Genomic DNA, 21421 nt, shown 5'->3' with positions numbered 1-21421 from the left:
GTCCTATAAAAAAGAAGGCTGTTTTAGCTCAGGTAATGCGGTCTGTTTCTGTGCCAAACGACTCACTTCTGAGGGCGCGTTTATGGACTTTTGCTGCAACATCGCGCTCAGGTTGTGCAAATAGCCTTGCTATAAACGCGCGATTTAGTTTGTCGAACTTTCAATGCCCAAAAATGTGTTTTGTCGTCCTGTTATTAGAGTGGCCCATATTCAGCTTCATTGTCCTTCTACTTGCAGGAACGCTACTGGAACTGGAGGAAGAGAAGGGCGAGAATTCTGCGATTTCTCTGGCAATGTTTCGAGCAAACAGGATGCCTCACATGGGCATGCCGACGGAGACACGGGCGATGCCGCCCACATTTTCAAAGCATCCCAACTAACGTCTGTAAAGAATTCGAAGTTCGTAAAACACTGCCGTAACACAACAGGCAAACAACACAAGTGCGAAACGTGTGGCAAATCATTCGGCCAGGCTCGTAATCTGACTTTACATAGCCGCACTCATACAGGCGAGAAACCCCACAAATGCGATATTTGTAATAAGGCGTTCACCCAGTCTAGTGATCTAAATAAACATAGGCGCACGCATACAGGTGAGAAACCTTACAAATGCGATATTTGTAATAAAGCGTTCACCCAGTCTAGTCATCTAAATAAACATAAGCGCACGCATACAGCCGAGAAACCCCAATAATGCGATATTTGTAATAGTGTTCCGCCAGTCTTCTCATCTAAATGACCATAAGCCCACACATACATGCGAGAAACCGTACACTTGCGAAGCATGTGGTAAATCACTCGTGCGGATGACGGATGTCTGTAGGCACCAGTACGCTCACACGGACGAGAGGCCCAATGTATGCCCCAAACGTACTACACCACTTAAAACGAAACAAGAACTTAGGCGTTATCTCAACATCCCTTGTAGTGACAGAGCTTTCGTTTGCAAATTATGTAATGAATCGTTTTTAGACAATTCACGTCTCACTCATCACCGCCAAAGCATACACGGGGACAAAACACTGCCTGGGTCATATCACTACACCGAGAAAGAAACCCTTGACGGATACCTGTGCCAGAATAATACTTGCTACTTATGCGGAGATTCATTTGGAGACGAAGTTAGACTGACTGCGCACCTCGTGACACATAGGGATGGGCAGCCGTAATATTCTCACTAGCACGCAAGTAAATCACCCATGGCTTTTGCATAACAACGTGACAGTGAAGTATTGCTGGGAAACAACGCTGACATACTTTCACAGGAGTGAGAAGCTAACCAAACGTACCTGTGCAAAGGCCGGCTTCTTTTTACATTTAAAACTGTCTAGTAAAATGCATGATGTGATCGATGCCATCTGGTTTTTCAAAATTACGAGACAAAACGTCGTCGCCAGGAGTATTTGGGGTGCTTCAAGGTGGAAGTATATTGCAGGTCCTGGCCAGCGCTTACTGTTCGCACAACTACATGTGTCATTCGCAAAAGCAGCTTTAGCACATTTATTTCAAGACAAATCCTCATGGGCTGCAAGCTTGTGTTTTGTGTAAGTAGAAGGTCGAGACGTCCGCACAAGATCTTTGACTCCCCTTTCCATTAGATTTTTTTGCAAGTGTTTTGAAATGTACTAGTAAGCAAGCTCTAATGGACCCTCTGCTTAATGATTTTGCAGTGTGGTCAGAAGCTAACATCTCTCACTAAAAATTAATCTGTCAAGTAAACTGTCATTAAGGAACTTAAGCCCTGCTGCCTTCCAGAGTCCGTTTTTACGACAATGTATAGACGCATCCAACGCATGCAAAAATTTATTTCGTTTAAAATTTGTCCAATGCATTGACTGTTTTGGTTTTCTTGGCTCTTGTATTCATACCTAAAATCTTTCTTGAAAACCATAAACTAAGCTGATGACAGTGAGACTATTAGATTGAAATAATTTGGCGATTTATTATATTACGTGTTCTCGCACTACGAAAATTTTACTTGTTTTATTGTGGTGGCTTCATGTTTTCAAGGGCAGTCCTTCATCCACTTGGAAGACGTCTGTTATGACTCCCACTGTTCTGTATTTAAAGCTGTGGAATTTTTTGAGTGTGGTGTGACAAACGCATCTGCGCGAGCAATGAAAGGAAATGTGAGATGCAGGTTTTAGGCATATTAACACGCGCACTTGCATATCTTCTTCTTGTGAATGCGTTTCACCGGCTTACAATCGCCTGTTACCACTCAGTGCATGACGCGCCTGCATGCATCAGATGATTCTCGAGGTTTCTTGTTGATTATATATTTTTTCTACGTTCTAGTCAAACCTTGTATAATCAGATTGCACGCGCGACGCTGATACAGTCCTGCATTCTGGAAGGCATGCAAGCACCAAGGATTGCGTTGGAATCTTCGATGATTCATGCGACGTTCGTTAGGCGTAAATCACTTGTTGGATGATCGACGCTTGTGCCCATAACTATCTTTCTGTCCGAGTGCAACTTGTTTTGTGGGTTCACGTTCGCCCAATAAAGAGTATTTCGGGGCACACGGTTCTTTGTGTTCTTCACTGCCACTACAACGCGACATCTCGTACACAAGCTTCTTCGTTACCGCATACACCATGCAAGCCGTGAAAACTGCGTAAACGTCGCCATGGGTCAGCGACCTAGCCGCAGGCTACAACTACCGCAATAAAACGGACGTGTGCCCGAGAAAACTAGGAATACCGTGGCCCTGTGAGCAGTCGCACTGAAACACCCTATGTCGCCTACAACGATTGTTATGCAAAAACAAAGGGAGCCACCCATCTTCCGTAGATCATATCAAGTTCTGGAAAGCTGGCTGGAAACCTACGCCCTACATTTAATAATTGAAACTGTGACGATAAGCTACGGCATGACTATATCTCATTGAAAGACACCGCCTGGACCTGGTTCCAGAACCGAACGTTCAGCCTAAAACTGCGGGAGCTGTTTCGAAGCGTCTTCCTACACGCATGCACGAGAGTCGTGCGCAAGGAGCGAGCCGAAGTTCTGCTCGAAACCTGCGTGCAGCTACCGAACGAGAACATCGCGATCTTTACACAAGAGATGAACCGTCTTTACGTCGACCCGGTCATGTCTCAGAAGAAAACGTGTTTCCTCGTGCGTGGTTGGAAGGAACTGCTTCACGCCGGATTTAATTCGCAAGCTGGCCAACACCGTCGCGAAGAGAGAGAGAGAGGAATGTACGAAGGCAGGGATGTTAACCTGTCAAGAGTCTGGTTGGCTACCCTACGCTAGGGTAAGGGGGCAGGGGAAGAGAGAAGGGAGAGAGGTGTAGAGGCGTGTACGGATAGCACTTCAGTTAAGCCGCTCGCGCAAACCAGACGTTCTGAGGAAACACAAAAGTGCCTTCTGAGCCGATGATCGGTGGGCACCGTGCTCTAGTACTGTCTGTTCACTCATATGACGATTATCTAATTTCCTCATTGTGTTAGACACAGATTCTGTGTGCCTGAAATTGCGGACAAATGGCAGAATAAGTGGTCAGTGTTCTCCTCGCATCCGCAAACATTACATTAAGGACTATCAGCCATTCCAATTAGTGCTCAGTAGGCATTCGTGAAAGCACTCCAAGCCATAACCGACACAGAAGAGACGCTTCGCGGCGGTGCAGACCGGCCGGAGGTCTTAGTTGTAGTGACAAGTTTAGACTGTTTAGTCAGTCATGTGCGCTTTGTATGTGCGGTATTCCACTCTGCTAAGGAGATCGTGCGCGCTAGAATGCGAAGTTGTCGCACGCCGTCGGTCCTTAAGAGAGGAATGGGGACGCAGCGGTCTTAGTTTCACGTCCGAGCTGCCTTATCGGTGTCATCATTTCCTATGATACCGCAATGACCTGGTACCCATTGAAAAGAGATATCATGGCCTTTCTTAAGTGATGGATAAGATTTCGCACGTGAGCTGATCGTGCGTTCAATATTGGAGAAACGACTGCACAAATTCCAAGGCCGGCCTTGGAAGCGAATTGCGGAGAGCCGCAAGCTCTGCAGCTGTAGACGTAGTGACATGGGAAGTCTTGAACTGCTGGGTTATTCTCATTGTTGGTATAACTACAGCGCCACCGGAACTGGTTGATGTAGTTGATCCATCACCATAGACGTATGTGCAGTCACTGTATTTCTCGTACAAGATAAGTAAAGTTAGTTGCTTGAGTGCTGATGACGGCAACTCCGACTTCTTCTGAACTCCTGCGATTGTAAGGTTTACCTGAGTGGGGCGCACACACCATGGCGGAATGGAATGTCTTGCGCAGGTGTGTATCCTGACCTGATAGAGGCACGGTTCGCCAAGACAGTCGCACTGAATGTCGTGTGGGGCCCATCTACTGGGAGACTTGCCAGATGGTGGGTAGGGTTCCGGGTGAAGTGTCTTATGGCAACATGCCTTGTTTCAATGGTAATTTGCGTTCTACGATTGCCCTCTTGGACGACTGCAATAACTTGCATCGTTGACGCACTCCGCGATGAAACAAGGCATTTCTTGAGGGCTTGAATTTGGATGCTTTAGATTATATTCAGGTTAGTTCTGCAGGTGTTGGACCTGGCCGGTAGGCTGTGCCACAGCAATCTCATAAAGACGGCCCTGTACAGTTGCAGCATAGATTGCATTGGCACGCCCCATGTCTTTCCCGCTACTAAGCTAAACATTGGCAAATTTCTGTCGGGCGTTTCCTTACATAATTCACATGAGGGGTCCAGAAGCGATTTCTGTCAATGACCACAACCAAAAATCTGACTCGTGCTGTACGGGATCAGCTTTCGGCCGACGGGTATCACGTATGGAGACTGATTTTCTGGTAAACGCCACCAATGCACACTTTGCACATGATATATGAAGTCCTTGTTCTCGAAGATAGGATGATGTTAAAGTGGCTGCCTTCTGAAGCCGCGGGCGTGGCTTCACAAGTCGCGTCACAACCGACATCCAGATGCAAATGTCATCCGTATAGATGGAGAGCCTGACGGTGCGTGGCAGGATGTCGGTGAGTCCAAGGAGTCTTAGACTGAAGAGCGTTGGGCTCTGTACTCCGCCCTGAGGCATCCCACGGTTACTGTAATTCTGGGAGGTAGGGCCATCTTCGGTAAGTACGAAAAAGGATCTCTTACGTAGATAGCTATTTATCAATAAATATACCTTGCCGTCAAGTCCTACTGCCTCTAAAGCGTTGAAAATCGCTTCATGCGTTACGTTATCGTACGCTCCTTTAACATCCAGAAACAGGGCAGCAGATAAGCTTTTGCAGAGCTTCTGGTGCTTGTCGTACGTCACCAAGCCGATAACGTTGTCTATCGAAGAACAGCCACGCCTGAAACCGGCCACTGCATCTGGATATACCTAGTTAATGTTTGAGGTACCATTCTAGCCGTGCTACAATCATCCCCTCCATTAGATTTCCGAAGCAACGGGCAAGCACAATTGGTCGGTATGATGCAATCAATGTCTACAGGTGAATTGACAGGCTTGAGCAGCGGAATTAGGCGACTGGTCTTCCATTCCTGGGGAACTGTACCTGTCTGCATGGAGCTGTTGAACAGGAGCAGGAGCCTTTTCCGAGCCTCTTCGCCAAGATTACAGAGGGCACGGTAGGCTATACCATCGCGTCCTGCTGAGGATCAACGCTTGCACAAGGCAAGTGCAGATTTGACAAAGGACTTTCCATGCGGGGGTCGTGTCAAATCGGTGAGGTAAAGGGTCAACATTCCAGTGGGGCTAGTTTCGCCAGCAATCCTCCTGCAGAAGTCTTCAGCGACGTCATTCTCTCTGCATTGTTGGTGAATTGCCAAAGACTTAAATGGGTGGCGCTGCTGAGGGGTTCCACGGACACCACGAACAGTTTTCCATATGTGAGACAAAGGTTCTCATGAGTCCAAAGAGTCGCAGAATGACATCCATCTTTGCGATGCAAGTTTGTCCATACCACGCTGAATTTTCTTCTGAGTTCTTCTGGCCAACCTCAAGTCATGTACAGACTTCGTGCGCCTGTATCTTCGCTCTGCACGGCGACGAATTGCACAAAGCTTCTTCAGCTCAATGTCGTATTCGGTGCCTGTATAAATTCTCGGAAGCGAATGTATGGCAACCTCTAGGGCACCCTTTATGATTTCGTCTAGGCGAGAGGACAAGTCATCACGGCAGCCGTCTTCGACAATTTGCTTTGAACCTTGGCCAGTCAATACATTGCGTGACGCAGGCTAACTTTGCGCCCGTCAACCCTTATATCCTAAGATAAGTGGATAGCTGGTCACCTCCCCGCGTTTCAATATCCGGAAACCACCTGACCTTTCTAGTGAAGGAGCGTGAAATAAAGATGTGGTCCAGGCAGCTACAGTAGACAGTTTCACGCAGAAAGGTGGGACTTCCATCATTTAACAAGCAGAAGTCTTGTTCAGAGAAAAATAACACGAATCTTCTGCCTCTCGAATTTATGTTAAAACTTCCCCAGAGATAGTGGCGGGCACTAAAATCTCCAGTCATACCCAAAGGCACCGGAGTCACTGTCGTGATTCGCCGTAACCGGTCGCAGTCCAGCCGACTTGAGGGCAAAAGGTCGGCTCCAACTGCTGTGAAAGTGAGCTTGCCTTTCTTCACTGTCAGACATACGTACTGGTTTTCTTGGTCCGGTGGCACTGGATGATGACCATACGTAAGATCACGTCGTGTGAATACGATGATCTTCTGGCATTCTCCGTGAGTGGTGGACATGAAACACTCATACCCGGATAATCAGATGTTGTCTGATAGGGGCTCGCAGATGATGATGGTAGGTAACTTATTCAGGAAGAGAAACTCTGGTATTCCTGAAATTCCTCTGGTATTCCACTGAAATTTCGACCCGTTCCGGACTTCGTCACGAAATGACGGCTACTGGAGATCCATGATTTCAACCAAGAGCTGCAAGTACTGGAATGAAAGTGTCCAGCACCTGTAGCGCGCTTTGCGCAAACGAAGATTTTATGTTGGTAAGTATAACGCGAATGACATTCATGAGCGACCGCAGGACGTTGATGACCTGGAGATCATCAGCTCACGTCGTTTCAACAGGTGCCTAAGCCATCGAAGACGGTGCGTTGTGAGGTAACTTAGCAATGAGTTGTGCCCTCGGTAGCTCAGGTCATTCTTCAGGACGGGTAAGCCTTTCCGCTTCATTTGCTATCCTCGTATCTGTCTTGGTGGCACTATACGTTCATACAGCAATCCTTCCTACGAAAGATGGTGTGTTCCTATCTGCAGTTGCGGAGTTTCGTGAACGGTTTCGGTGTCGACGCCGACGTCGGCGAACAGTAGTCGAATCGCTGTCTGTTTGGCTCTAACTCAGTGGAGACTTCGACGATATTCCTCATCGCTGTCGCCAATGCAGAACCTGTCACTGCAGCGCTACAGTACACTGGCCCAATCCGCGGCCGGTCTGTGAAACAATTTGCAAAAAAAAAACTAAAAACGGCAAAAGATGGAGGTGCGGATGCTGTTCGTTGAAATACTGAAGATCCTCCACCGCCAACGCATGATCAACCTCCATGATGATGCAATGGCGCACTGCCATTTCGACGACGCTCCGAAGGAAAATATACGCCGCCTGAAGACCACATGACGCCACGTAATAGCGGCACAATGCGATGCAGCCATCACCCGACGTCGCAAAGGAACTAACCCAAGACCACGAACAGCCAACGTCGACATGCTTCTCGATGTAGGCAGCTGGAGGTTCCATGATAACGCCGAGTGGGATGTGCACGGACGTCCAACACCAGAAGTGGGATGCCACCCTCCCGCACGGAGCCTTCGCCTACAACACTACAGTGCAAGTAAAAGTGCATATCGCGCCGTTCGTGCTAGTTCACGGTAGGAACCCAACAGCAGCTTTCAACGCCATGCTACGGCGTGTCACCACCGAAGAGAAGAGAATCTGGACGCCGCCAACTTTCTGCAGCGTGCGGCAGAATCGCAACTTGCCCGCCTACACATCAAGCACCAGCCATGGACGGACCGCCGACGCCACAATCTTCGACGGCGCTTTGTGAAATACAAGCCCGGCGACTGCGTTTTGATTTGCACCCCGATCAGCCAACGTAGACTGCATGAAGAGCTATGTTATTTCGGACACTACGAAAATTAGCCGAATGTGCGCACGGGACTACGAGGTAGTGCGGGCCGACACGCAATTCTAGCGGCGCCGCTCGAGCCCCTATTTACTCCAAGTGCGCCTTAAACCGTGGTACTACAGCTAACCAACTCAGCACTATTAGAACAAAGGTGCGACCCTTGCTGACGCACAACTTCACAAGTGATAGGGAAGGATAGCTCCGACTATGGAGTATGCCAGTTCGTCACTTGCGTGCAGAACGGGCACGCAAGTGAATATGAATATACTGATGTATATCCGGTTACATGGTGCGCTCATGTGCCTCGTGGCTCTGGTGGCACGGTTTGTGTTCTAGCTGTGGATCATACGGCGTCGCTGGCGGCGGTGAGGCGCTCACACCGCCCAGCTACGTGGCAACGGCGCGAGCAAGCGTATTTTGCTTCCGCTTCGAAGACGTCGCGGATGGCGCTTCGAAACGACCACAAATTCATACATTTGACATAGCTTAATCTTCTCCTCATCCTACTTTCACGCAACAAAGCGAGAAAGGCTGGCTGATATCTGCGGTGCCTAGGCCGACATGCCTGAGTACGCACTTGTCTCGCTCTGTGTCACCAGCCGGGCGCTCCTTCGTGTTCCACTATTCTTGTATCGCATCCCGTTCGAGCTAGAGCTTTGACATGGGTGGTTGCTTGTCGTGAAAGGTATAGACCTTAGGTTATGCTGCTTGGCATTAGTTTCCGTCGAAAAGAAGTTATTACCGCCAATGTTGGGGTCACCGGCGGCGGTGACGTGAGATACGCAGGGAAGGGATAAACGTTCTTCCCCTTTTGTTTGCCACAAGATTGCGCGACATATGAATTGCGTGTGAAGGAGGCACTCACCAGCTTGAAGGAGGAAAACGGCTTGTTCCTCGTTTCTAGCACACTTTTTTTAGGAGTGTAAAGGAGGCACATAAAACGTAATAAACTAATTCAACACAGCGTCTGGATCAAAAAGTACGATGACCAGACAAATCCATGTACATCCCATCCTACCCATGGCGGCTGAACAATTGCAGCGGCCGATCCCGGCCACCGCGGCTGCATTTCGATGGGGGCGAAATGCGAAAACACCCGTGCACTTAGATTTAGGTGCACGTTAAAGAACCCCAGGTAGTCAAAATTTCCGGAGTCCTCCAATACGGCGTGCCTCATAATCAGAAAGTGGTTTTGGCACGTAAAACCCCATAATTTACAATTGCAGCGGCCGAATTCCTTTCAGTGCATTCTAGGAAACTATGGAATAAACTCGGCTTGTTTCACTGTGCGAACGAATTCACGCATGCGCATTTTTCAAAACTACTTTCTTCAAAAACAGTCGAAGCTCGTTAATCAACATGAAGTTCAAGACATGACGATGCAGCTTCTTGCGCTAGTCCTGTCTGCTTCTAGTCTCTCTGTGTGTGTTACTTCGTAGTACAATGCAAGAATACGTTCTAGTGTAAACGTCGGGATCCGCATCTGTATTACTCTGGCAGGATACGAACAGACTTTTGTAGATCAAGAAAGTTTAATAAAAAAACAGCAATTCTCTTTTCTACAGTTTTCCCAGACGGTCCACATGGGTGTAGGATGACAGAAGCTGCGACTTGCATTCCCGTAACTGTGCTAGCGCATGCATCAACCTCTTTCGCTTCAAAAAAAGTGGTTACAGTCTACCTGTAATCACAGCCTCTCTGTGTATTAGGACTGCGTTTTCAATTTACTTCTAAGAGTGGTGCAGTAACTAGGGAAAGCCAGGGGGACCAGTAACTGGTATGCAACCTCTACAGTAGAGTTTGCATCTGTTCGTCTCACTTGCAAATACATTAGTTCAACTGCTTTCGCCAAGAGGACTTACGTATGCGAGCAATGGGATGCATCGTTCGTGTCGCGCGATACGACAATCATCGCACATACCGCAAAAGCGTCTGATGCTTGCGAATGATGTTCAAAAGCTTAGACGCTATATCAGTGCCGTGAGTCCGGCTCTTATTCGGACGGAAAAGATACCCTGCAGACAGACATACCACTTTAAAGCGTCGCAACTATATTCACTGTGCTGCCGTCTTTCTTGATAATCAAGCTCCAAGTGGGCATTTTTCTGAGCACAAAATAGATAGGTGGTTAAGTTATGATCAATCCGAGCGGGAATTCACTCGTCAACAGTATCCGCAGAACTTACGGCAACGCGATAAATGAGTGAGGGATGCGATGGCTCGCCTGTATTTTAATGCGAAGCATTCTCGGTGAGTGTAGCGAAATCTTTACAGCTATCTGCCTGTTTTCGTGGGCGTAGCCAAGCCTACAAGATATAATTGAAAGTCTCCTCACTTTTCGCTCGTGATGTCTCGAGCGTGACCTTTGCTAGTGTGCCGGAACTAGACTACAAAGCGCCGTCTTGGGAACACTACCTTTTGTGGTCATCACATGTCGTGCCTGTGGTATAACTTTCACCGTTACTTACGCAATAAAAACATTGATGATTGCCTAAATGAAGTAATCAATAAATGAAAAACTTTATTTAGTGAGCTTTTGCGGCGCATGCACCGGATGGAATGAAATAAGCATTGCCTGAACCATAAGCGAGTTGAAACCGTGTATTGATGCTCGCTATAGTGTATTTCTAATGCAGTATTATGTAGCTGCTGGGAATAGAAATGGCACGCTACAGCCTGCGCGATATAAAACAAGCTTCAAACGATCAGCGTCTCATTTTACCTTCATTCGTTCTAAGCAATATGTCGTATTTGATGTGGCGGCAATTCTTTTATAGAGCCATCATCTTCAAATTGCACTGAAAACGCAACTAAATGAACCTCTCCCACTCGTGGTTTAAACGAGGGCGAGAAAAATGAGTTTGATTGTGTACACGGCAAGAGCAAAGCGAAAACTGACTCGACTACCGACTCGGCTTGTTCAGACTCGGCTCCGCCATCATCTGCTATCATATTCGCAGCGTTATAAAGCGGCCACCCTTGGTTGGTTGTATCCCATATTTGAACAAATGTTGTACGGCACATATGTATAACGTTGGGAGTGATCAGCAGCATATTAAATTTCACAACTACAGCGCTCATCATGGTCGGCATGAAACGCAATTTACGACTGTAGCACAATCGATGACCGGGACGCGAGACTGACCCCAGTGCGCGAGGCCTGACTGAGCTACGGCTATGCGCAACGCATGAGCGTTCGTCACCGAAGAAGCGCGGGAACTGCGAAGCAGCTGCAGTTCCTTATTGCTTGGTGTTGGGAAAGCACAACTGCAATTTATGGATAACAGAGAAAAGTTAGCGTACCTCGTCCGGCGATACGAACTGTCGGCTTCATTTGACCGTGAGCGTGATAGTCAGCAAAGTTGTCGCATCTGGTAATAACCCGCTGCTTATGGCTAATTTAACCCGTATACCTTCTACACATTCACAAGTCCTTACACGAACAACAATTTATCCCCTGCACACTGTGCACTTAGCTTTCACAAGAGAGAGATATGAAGAGGGAAGGCAGGGAGGTTAACCAGATATCAGTCTCCTGCTTGCTACACTACAGTGGGGACGGGAGGTAAGGGTTGGAAAGAGGACAGAGAAAAAAGCGTTGAAAAAACACGCACACACACGCACATAAAGGTGTTCCAGTTAAAGACGAGTAGATCGCAAAAAGCGCAATAATGCTTGCACAGCCTTCTTCTGTGACGTTAGGCTCATTCGATGTAGTGAATTTTTTTTTCCGATATTGGTTGGTTGCCCAGCTGGTCAAGTTTATGACGAAGGCATTCCCTCTGTAGACTGTACCGCGGGCAGGCGTGCAAAATATGGTTAATCGAGTCTTCACGGCCGCAGTGGTCAGAGGTTGCGGTGCGGTCATCTCAATGCGGAATGCATAGGCTTTGGTAAAGGCAACGCCCAACCCCAGTCGATACAAAAGAGTGACGTCTCCACGGCGCACTTTGACAAGAGCATAAAAATAGCAGTGATGTCGTCACATGAACACTAATTTTTTTTTGGCGGGGGGGGTGGGGAGTGAAGGTTAGTTTGGTTAGATGATTCAACGGAAAGATATCACGGGTAATCGGGGTGCCTCTGCTATCATTGCAAAATTTCTACTTTAGCATCAGCCTAGTGGCGCGCCCTATCCTCTCGAATTTTCCATATATGGGGCGTCAACTTATTCTAAATCCCGAACTGCCAAAAGCGATGTTTGCTTCCGTTGGTTTTGGGCATCGGCTGCGCATGCGCGGAGCTTCAACATCACGTACTCGTGAATACACGCCAGTTCGTTGCCATCCAAACATCAGGCATGGCTGAAGAAAGAGTCAACGAACACGCCTCCTGTGTTCAGCTTCACGGATGAAGAAACCCTAAGCGCAAACCGTGAAAACAATCGGGGTGCTTCGTCTTCTTTGGGCACCTACCCAACGTAAGCTATTACTGCTTATCAATTTTTCATTGAATATTGTTACCCTTAGACATTAACCACGTAATAGGCTTTTACATCTGTACGGATGTTCCCACCCATATCGAGTCTTTGTTGACGGCCAACTTGAGCTTTTGAATCGGAGACTTGCATATAGGCGCTTCGACGCACGGGCGGTGCGTATGGTTATGTTCAGAACAAAGCTGCTTAGCGTTCGGGATAAAACTTGTCACAAAGAGAAACTAATTTATTTAACGAATAAAACATTTTTCGCTTATGTATGATTTTCCCACTGCACACCCAGCACTGCATGCTGTAGGTCCAAGTCCCGGCTACATTTCCGGATGTTACCATCGTATTTCGATGATAGCGCACTGTAAAAAGACTCGCGCTTATCTGCATTTAGGTGCTCGTTAAAAAAGCCCCGGTGGTGAGTCTAAATGCTGTTTCTACTGTAGGACGCGTTTTATCAGGTCCTGTTTCAGGCACCTAAAACGTCGGAGTTTATTAGTTTAACGCGCACTGCCTGACTTTATTTGCCGAGTTGGTGAGTACTATCGCGAGCAATGTAAGTGGGAACACACGAAAGGGTGGCGAATAGCCTCGAAACCAAGCCACAGCGATACGCGGATGGCGCTGTCGAAAAAAGGGGGGAGAGGGTGCTTACTCTCGCGCTAACTATTCGCATTCCCAGTATACGCCTCCATTTTTTTTTCGAAAATGGTAGCTGACTGAACTTCACTGGCCGCCGTCTTCCGTTAAGATGGTTATGTGTCGCACTGACTTCCAGCTTAAACACGGGGAATGCGGGAGATGGAAATTAAAAACGATGAGCAAAACGTGAACAAGGTGAATGCAGGAGCCAACGTTTCGACGCCGTCGCCGAGCATTTCAACCAACCAGGTCATAACTTCGATGAACTTAAACTCTACATCTTACAGTCAAACTTCCGTTCTGAACGAGAAAGAATATACAGAGAATCGTACCTTAACCATAAGTTCAAGACATTGCAACCAATAGGCATAAACGCGTCAAAGGGAGCATTAGAATGTATTCGCTATGCTAAACTTCAAGCTATAGGCAACAACACTGAGCTTGATTTCTTGGCGTATCCCTACCCCCCCCCCCCCTTTTTTTCCTTTCCGTTCCTCTTTTTTTTTCTGCCGGAGTTGTCAGAAGCCTTTGACACGCCGGCTAACACGCGTGCGTTGACTGACCGGGGTAGGGGGGAGGCTTCTACAAGTGAAATTTTTTTAGTATCAACGTTGGCTTGCATCAGAACTACAGAAATAATGTCCGCAGTGTCAATTTTATCGTTCAACCGGTTTTATTATTCCAAAAAAATTTCCATGTAGCAAAATATCTTATTCTCAAATTGTTAGGATTCTGTCACCATGGAAATTGGAGTACGCATTTTATATACCCCACTACATGTGTAAGGATCGTTGACATTGTAAGTACTCTACCAGTTAAACTGATAGTGTTTGTTCAAGTCAATGTAGGTGCCGTTTCGAATATGCTGGATTAGTGCCCTGCACCAGACATAGCGCCTCGTGCAGCTTGTCCTATGCGAGCCAGTACAGTGTGCCTTTACTGAGAACGAAACATTGCAATTAGCGTCTTACAAAGCAGTACTTCGCTTTTTGTACACGTTCTTTTAATAAACCATAATTTCAAATTTTTGTCACAGCTGTAAGAGCATTACATCATCGGCTTTATTAATTGCAGAATTTCTGACGACGCCTGGCGCTACCACTGGAACACTCAACCCAGGCCAATAACCGACAGGACTTACAGCGTCGACGGTACGTGGGCGATGGTCTTTCACCTTTACCACGACCATGCCCGTACGTAGCCCGTACGTCCATTGTGGCAGCTGTGCATTTATTGCGTATACGGAGGCACGTTACCAGCGGCACTAAGTCGCTTTCCGACATGAAGCACCTCATCACTGACCATAGTAAGAAATTTGTGCTAATGTGAATACAAGCAGGGTCATGCAAAAGCAAGGCATTTCGAGTTTCTGAGCGAATTCTCTCATAGGTGAACTACGAGGACACGCTCCCAGCTGGAGCGTGTCCGTGAAGCAGAGACCCCTACTACGTTGCATGCCCTGATCATTTAACCACTATTAATTTCAATCAGCGTGCGACGATTGGCATACAATTTTATTTGCCAAAGAAATTCTTGCTGGGTTCGTTGTGCTACCACCCTAATTTTTCCCTTGAACCGATCAAATTTAGTAGACAAAGAAATGTTTTCATGCCAATGCACATAGTAATCTGCAATTAGGGTGGCGTTTTAGATGCATATACCGGACGGTCATAACGGTGCTCTCACGTTTTCGGCACAGAGTCAGGATTGCTCACGCATAGCATGTCACGAGCAACCGACCATTTGACGCTGCAACATATAACGCCAAGCAACAACAGTAGCATAAAGTTTACCAATTTAATGAATATGTAATGCAAAGAGACACAGAATTGTTGCTTAGTTCTTCGCGTTCTGTTAGCATAAATCTGTACCTACTAACCAAATCATACGCTTCTGAAAGTTCCACAAATTTATTCGCGTTGACAGATTAACAGTCATAGTACATAGTGATTTCCTCTGAGCGTGCCACTACCTCAAATTGTAACGCTTTGGTAACAGCCCCGCTTAGGAACTTCAGCCACAGAAGTCGCCAAATGGGCTTCGAATAACCAGTTTCTGAAAGGCGAGTACGTCGTTTGCTAACGCATGTATCTGTCATAGGAGGTTAAGAATTCCTGATCACGCTTAAAACAATAAATTATAATCCCTCGGTAGAAATGTGTCCTCTCAATTTTCTTTCTCCTCGTCTGTAACATGCAATGTCTAGTGCTCGTAATAGTTTCGCTGAAGGCAAGAACTTCCCGACGTATCCAATATGCCTATAAGTAGATAATCCAGCAAATATGCTGGGTCAAGGGTTGCACGCACAAGAAATCGACGCGTCCTGTTTTCCTTCGAATACTGTTCTGTTGCGCCCATGATATGAGATACAACGTAGTAATCTTCAGAAGGATTAAAATCGTGCTCGGTATCCCCATTGCCACGACGTTCTTCCGTCTATTCAAGACATAGTTGCAGAAAGGAAAAGCATCGACCCCGGTAGCAGTGCAGTATCGTTCCCCCACTACTAAAAGGGTCTTGTCTCGCACCATCTATAATAATGAAATATCCATTTCCTATGAATCACCCTTGCACACTGTCGAATGAACGCCGTTGCTGTATTTCTGTACCGTACAGCTGTCAGTGAATATGGCAGCACTAGTTACGTGCACCAGCCGTTCACCACCAGCATTGATTACGCAACGCCCAGCACGAGCCTTACAGACATGGAGCAAGCATCAGCCATTGTAGAAGGCGGCGCCAGGTGAGCCCACATTTAGAAAAGTTTAATTCTAAACAAACTCAGAGACAACAGAGATGGCTACCCGGGGAACAATCATGCCTGTACTCACTAATTTCTCTCGGGGAGGGCTATCTCTGATGCCTGAAACAAGCACTGCCTCAGGAGTTTTGAGCGCTCGGCAGGCGGAACTTGCCATGACATAATAGTTGCATGAGCGCGACTGGACATGAATAAAGTAAAAAAAAAAATCAGGAAGCACGTTGCACTCCCGTAAACGTGAAGGCACGCTTTCAGGATTGTTACCTTGATTACTTACTCCACCCTGTGAAATATATGAACATAGTGAGGAGGAAGATGTTCATCTAAAGGATATATATCAAAATGAAACAGATGTTTAAGTTTACCGAGGCCGTGTAGGGTGGGTAGGCAGGCAGCAAGAATAGTAGCCGCAATTAATCCGTACTTCCACACTAAGACTTGCCTCATAGTGAGATCGTGGTTTTCGCAAATAAAAACACATGAATTAAGTTTTGAATTTGTAATATTTTTACCTCCGCCAAACGTATGACAGGCCATAAGAAGAACGTTATTAGGTAACCGTAATTTAAGCAGTTGCTGAGCCGAAGATATCTCAGTACAAGAACACGAAATATCTCAAAATGTCAAGGAAAGTATTGCATAATCCTACTCTTTCTTCTCTTTGATAATTAAGCCCTCCCTATCGTTGATGAGGTCAAAGTACCTGTTCCTTTCAATTTAGCCTGCCGTAGTTCCTTATGCCTCGCAGGGCGACTTCTCACCTAGATCGATACGTAGCGGTGATACGTCAACCACTAGGCCGACTGCACAAGCGAGTCTTGTACTAATAATATGGCATGTTTCAGTCCTTGTGTAAAGAAGTGCCGGCAGCCTGGCCAGTCTAGTCAGCCCGCTTTGGTCCGAATTCGCCTTTCGTTTTTTCTTTACGCTGAGAGGACCAGAAATAAGTCGTAAAAGCTACGTCATTAAGCTTGCCTCCACTTCGCATGTGTGAAGCAATTCACAACGAGACGATTTTAAGCGATTTTCAGTGTATGACTTCACCACAAAAATGAAAAGACAGGAAAACATAAAGCAGTACAATGCGATATGGAAAGAGTCTGTGGAGCAGGAAAGCCTCGCCAAGCACAGTTGTTCTGGGCTATGCTTCATGCATCCACGCGAGTTCTCGATTGTTTGACTGATTCACTTAGTCATACGGCACTGGTTGGCAGTCCGGTTGACATTAACGCAATATTATAACAGTGCATGTGTGCCCGATACCAGGACTCTTCCAAGACTTACGCGTCCATTATTCTCGCATTAAAGCCATTGATCTTAGTTCAAAGATGTGCGTAACCAGAGAGAGAGAGAGAGAAAAAACATTTATTCGGACCACCGAGGTGGTTTCTCTTGAGGTCGAGTGGGTAGGGTCCTCATTCCAGGACTCCACTGGCCGTGGCTGCTCGACGTACTTGCCGGACGAGAGCTTCTTGTCCCGCCAGGGTATCGCCGGTCAGCTGTACCTCCCACCGCTCAAATGACGTGCTAGGCGTCTTTAAGTGTTGAGGTTTGCCCTCGCACCCCCAAGAGATGTGAAAGAGCGTAGGGCGTGTGTCGCCGCACCAGGGGCAGATGCCGCGATATATATGTGGGAACATTTTACTATATCTTTGTAGGTTTGGAAATGTGTTGGAAATGAGAGCTACGGCATCTTCAGTGCTGAGCTTTTTGTGAGGCGGGGGATAAATCCTGCGGTTGAGTCGCTGGATCTCCAGTCGGTCGCAATAATTGGATGGCAGGGGCATGATGGTAAAGGGTGGGGATTGATGAGACGATTGGTCTTGCCCCGCTCGTTTGATTAGCGCTCGAGCTAGGGCGTTCGCCCTTTCGTTCCCCTCCAGACCCGCGTGACCCGGCGTCCACGTGATTTGATGGTATTCTTGCAGCCTCGGGCCTAGAATCTGAGCCGCCAGCAGCGGTGTTCGTCCGTTCGTAAAGTTGCGTAACCAGTTGAACGCGCGCTTACACTCGCACACACAGCGTCGTGGGAGCGGAGACCACACTATCGCCCTTGGAATTTATACGGAACAACACGGCGATCGCGACGCCGACGGCACAACTGTCTGGATTGTCCATATACTTGCTATCAAAATAAAGAATAAGCTGACCGCAGAGCGGCAGAACAAACTTTGGCAGGTGGGTTGAGCCGCGTTGAGAAATGACGCAACCGTTTCCCAGATAGACGGCTGCGCATGTATCCGCCATTAACACTCGCTGAAAAGCCAACGTAACTGTGTTGTTTCACAACCTTACGAGATCTTCGGCCGAACATTACAAATAGCCTGTCATGTTTTAGGTCAGTGTTCAATGTCCAATGTTAAATTTTTGGCTGATTGCAGCATGCCGCGCAACATCATTTGGCTTCCCTGCTACTAACGTCACTCGGTACACATTGTTGCGGTTCCCTTACCGTATTCAAAGAGGGTTTCCATGCACCTTCAGCAATTGCTTCTGCATTGACACAACCCTCTGATATGGATGATACATTGTATACCTTGTGCCACACATGCACGGAATATGTATAGCATTAGGAGCGCCTGCATCGGCCAGTCTCCCCGTATGTGTAAGTTGTGTAAATAACCATATTAGCGAGATACAAATCACAGTAGGCGCTTATGACAGCAAGTTCTCTATTGCTGGAAAATAGAGGAGGTGCTTCGGTTTTTAGTGCATTACGTAGAAGAAAAACTTCCGCGGCGCCTTTGTGTTGCATGCATGGGAACGTGGGACGTCGAGACATAGGGTCGGCACCGTTTTCGCAGAGCCAGGACACCTCAAGAGACACGCATGATGAGCACCGCTTCGTCTTTAATGACGCTTGATTTTTTCTGCTAAAATAGTATGTAATGATCGGTTCTTTCTTTATTGTTAAACAATAATTTGTTATTTTCAGTCATGAGCGCTTGTGCTTGGATGTAAAATTATATGAAATCTATAGACTGCCTGCGAGCCCGTGATGTTGGGGAACAGAAAAGATTTGCGTAAGCATGGCAACATTTTACTAGCGTACGCTTGTCTACTGTAGGCGAATACACGTCACCAAAAGATGTTGTGCCGCTGGCTGAAAACATATTGGGAATATTTCAGTTTAATAAATATGGTGTCTGTGGAGTCAAGGCCACGTTTCAAGCCATGCCACTTTAGAGACGGCTGCTCGGACACCCATATCCCCGCATTACCATGGCAGCACGATGTCTATTAGAAAGCTAGGTGATAATGTGATGTCTGTGATGTCTGTCTGAGGTGATAATGTGATGATAATGTGATGTCTATTTGCCTCTAGGTGATAATGTAAGAAAGATTATGATATGAAACCTCGAGGCGCTCTCGCATCGTCGCCACCACCGTTCTATCCTCAATTTCATTGCACATGTGCCGCACAGGCTGACTTTTTGAAGTCACGTGAACTACTACGCGTGAGGGAGGGGGGACGAGGTGACCAAGAGACGGCGAGCAGAGAATTATGACCCCTTGATACGAAATTCTTCCCGCTCCCTCGATTTGTGCGGCGTAAATCACGTGTAAAGGGTCGCGGCATCAGGGAACGTTTGCTTTGGGACAAGCCCCTGCAGTCTCCTTCGCCGGCCCTCCTTATCACGCCATCTTTTTCACCGGGAATTTTAGACGTCGTTAGGTTACGTGTATGCGTGTCATTGGGCACGTGTTATAACATTGATGTGGGTAATACGTGAGCCGTTATTAGAATACACACAAAATTCTACTAGCCTTACTTTCCTTATTGTTATAATATCATGCTATAGATGTAATAACTTCGCCGTTCCGTGAAGATTGCGTCTATATTGGCACGAGACCTCTCCGATTCCGATGTCATAGATTGCAGTATATTGATTCAGTGTCATATGCCTGTGTGCGTTAAGGATTTTGAAGGCAAACGTTTCCTCAAAAGAACTGGACCTGTTCTGCTGTGTCCTCTAGTCGAAACATTGGCTTTCGCTACAATCTTTGTTCAACTGTTGCCTCAGTGTTCATGTGAATATCTGTCTTGTGTTGCAGAATTTCTCAGACAACCCGTGTTGACCAATGGAACACGCAGTACCTCACGGCTGATGTCAGATCTACTGACTGTGGTAGGTGCGGGAATGTTTTCGGTCACTGCTATACCATGCCTTCGTTGCACTTAAACAGCATGAATGAATGAATACTGGGGTTTTAAGTGTGAAAACGACGATTTTATGAGGCACACCATAGTGAGAGACTCGGGATTTATTTTGACGACCAGAGGACTTTCAACTTGACACCAATGTTAAACAGCATCGGCGCTGTATGATGTGTGGTTGAGTAAATATCATTCCCACCACTTTTCGATATTCGGTTGATCCAAACTTTTCTTGATTCGGTTGTGTCATTTTATTGCTAAGCATTCGTTGCCTCATCCAGTATACTGTGACAACATAAGAATGTAGCGCAAGCTCCGTCCACAAGTCCTGAGTTCAACCACCCTTACCCACAGACACGATGCCAGGGATGTCACGGGTATGTACGGCACGGCATTCGACCATCGATGCCACTTGCGAAGACGCTTAAGCACCCTCAACTGAAAGAACATTTACATGGGCCACGGCAGCGATGCATTTACTGCAGAAGGGGACACACTTTACAAGCTTCACCGTGTTTGTTCCCATATGAACAGCCCCAATGCGAATTAAAACAGTAGCTGATATGAAAGTTGGTGCGTGAAAGCCATACAGCGTGATAGCCATACTTGGACGACACAACTGACAAGGACGTAGTTTACAAGTTCGTAGGTCTGCCCCCCGCCAAAAAAAAAAAATCTCAGTTCTGTAAAACTGCATGTTCCAGAGCACCTAAGGCGGCCAATATTGGTTTATGAATTACCAATTTACAAAAATTCTGAATGTTTACGAGCGTTTCTCAAAGTCCTGCCCAGAACACAGTATCATATTTCAGAGGGCCGCGTAATATATCATTCTGACCACTTTAGATGTATATTTAGATGTTTCCAAAACTGTATTATCCTTCTTATTGCTCTATTATATATGAAAGCTTGATATTGCTCATATGTTACAAATTCTTCCATATTGAAATTTTTTTATAAAACGTTCACAGGCAAAGCAAAACTTAGTTTGCTCCAGTCCCTACAATTTAACGTTTTCTTTTAAGAGCAAAGACATCAGCAAATTTATTGCAATAGTTACCGCGTATTTGTCATGTATTTAGACAGAATCCCCAGAGCTAAACTTTAGTTTTTTGCGCTACTAAGGAGCTTTACTATAAGGAAAACCTGGCCTTTATGCTTAAAGGAGGTTAGGTTTGTGCAAAAGCTAACTTACGAAATTTTGCATATTTTCCATCGGAACTTTAGTAAAGCCTGAAATAAGCTTATTGCTGGAAATGTAGAGCAAAGATTTGACCCCGATTATAGACACGACATTTGCAGGACGC

The 21421-nt window shown here is 46.6% G+C and overlaps 1 protein-coding gene across 1 annotated transcript in view; it reads left to right on the top strand.

Annotated features, from left to right (window-relative positions):
- Nucleotides 1–21421, top strand: part of LOC135905836 (zinc finger protein 665-like) — a 58545-nt gene that overhangs the window by 23062 nt on the left and 14062 nt on the right. The window contains exons 7-11 of the mRNA XM_065436887.2: nt 238–685; nt 12398–12543; nt 14269–14387; nt 15811–15937; nt 20012–20085. Of these exons, the coding sequence (XP_065292959.2) occupies nt 238–685; nt 12398–12543; nt 14269–14387; nt 15811–15937; nt 20012–20085 (914 nt within the window). The remainder of the gene's footprint in view (nt 1–237; nt 686–12397; nt 12544–14268; nt 14388–15810; nt 15938–20011; nt 20086–21421) is intronic.

The sequence above is a fragment of the Dermacentor albipictus genome, unplaced genomic scaffold (assembly GCF_038994185.2).
Source record: "Dermacentor albipictus isolate Rhodes 1998 colony unplaced genomic scaffold, USDA_Dalb.pri_finalv2 scaffold_14, whole genome shotgun sequence".
Taxonomy (NCBI): Eukaryota; Metazoa; Arthropoda; class Arachnida; order Ixodida; family Ixodidae; genus Dermacentor; species Dermacentor albipictus.
The sequence above is the reverse complement of the archived record's forward strand: the minus strand, read 5'-3'. Positions and strand labels throughout refer to the sequence as shown.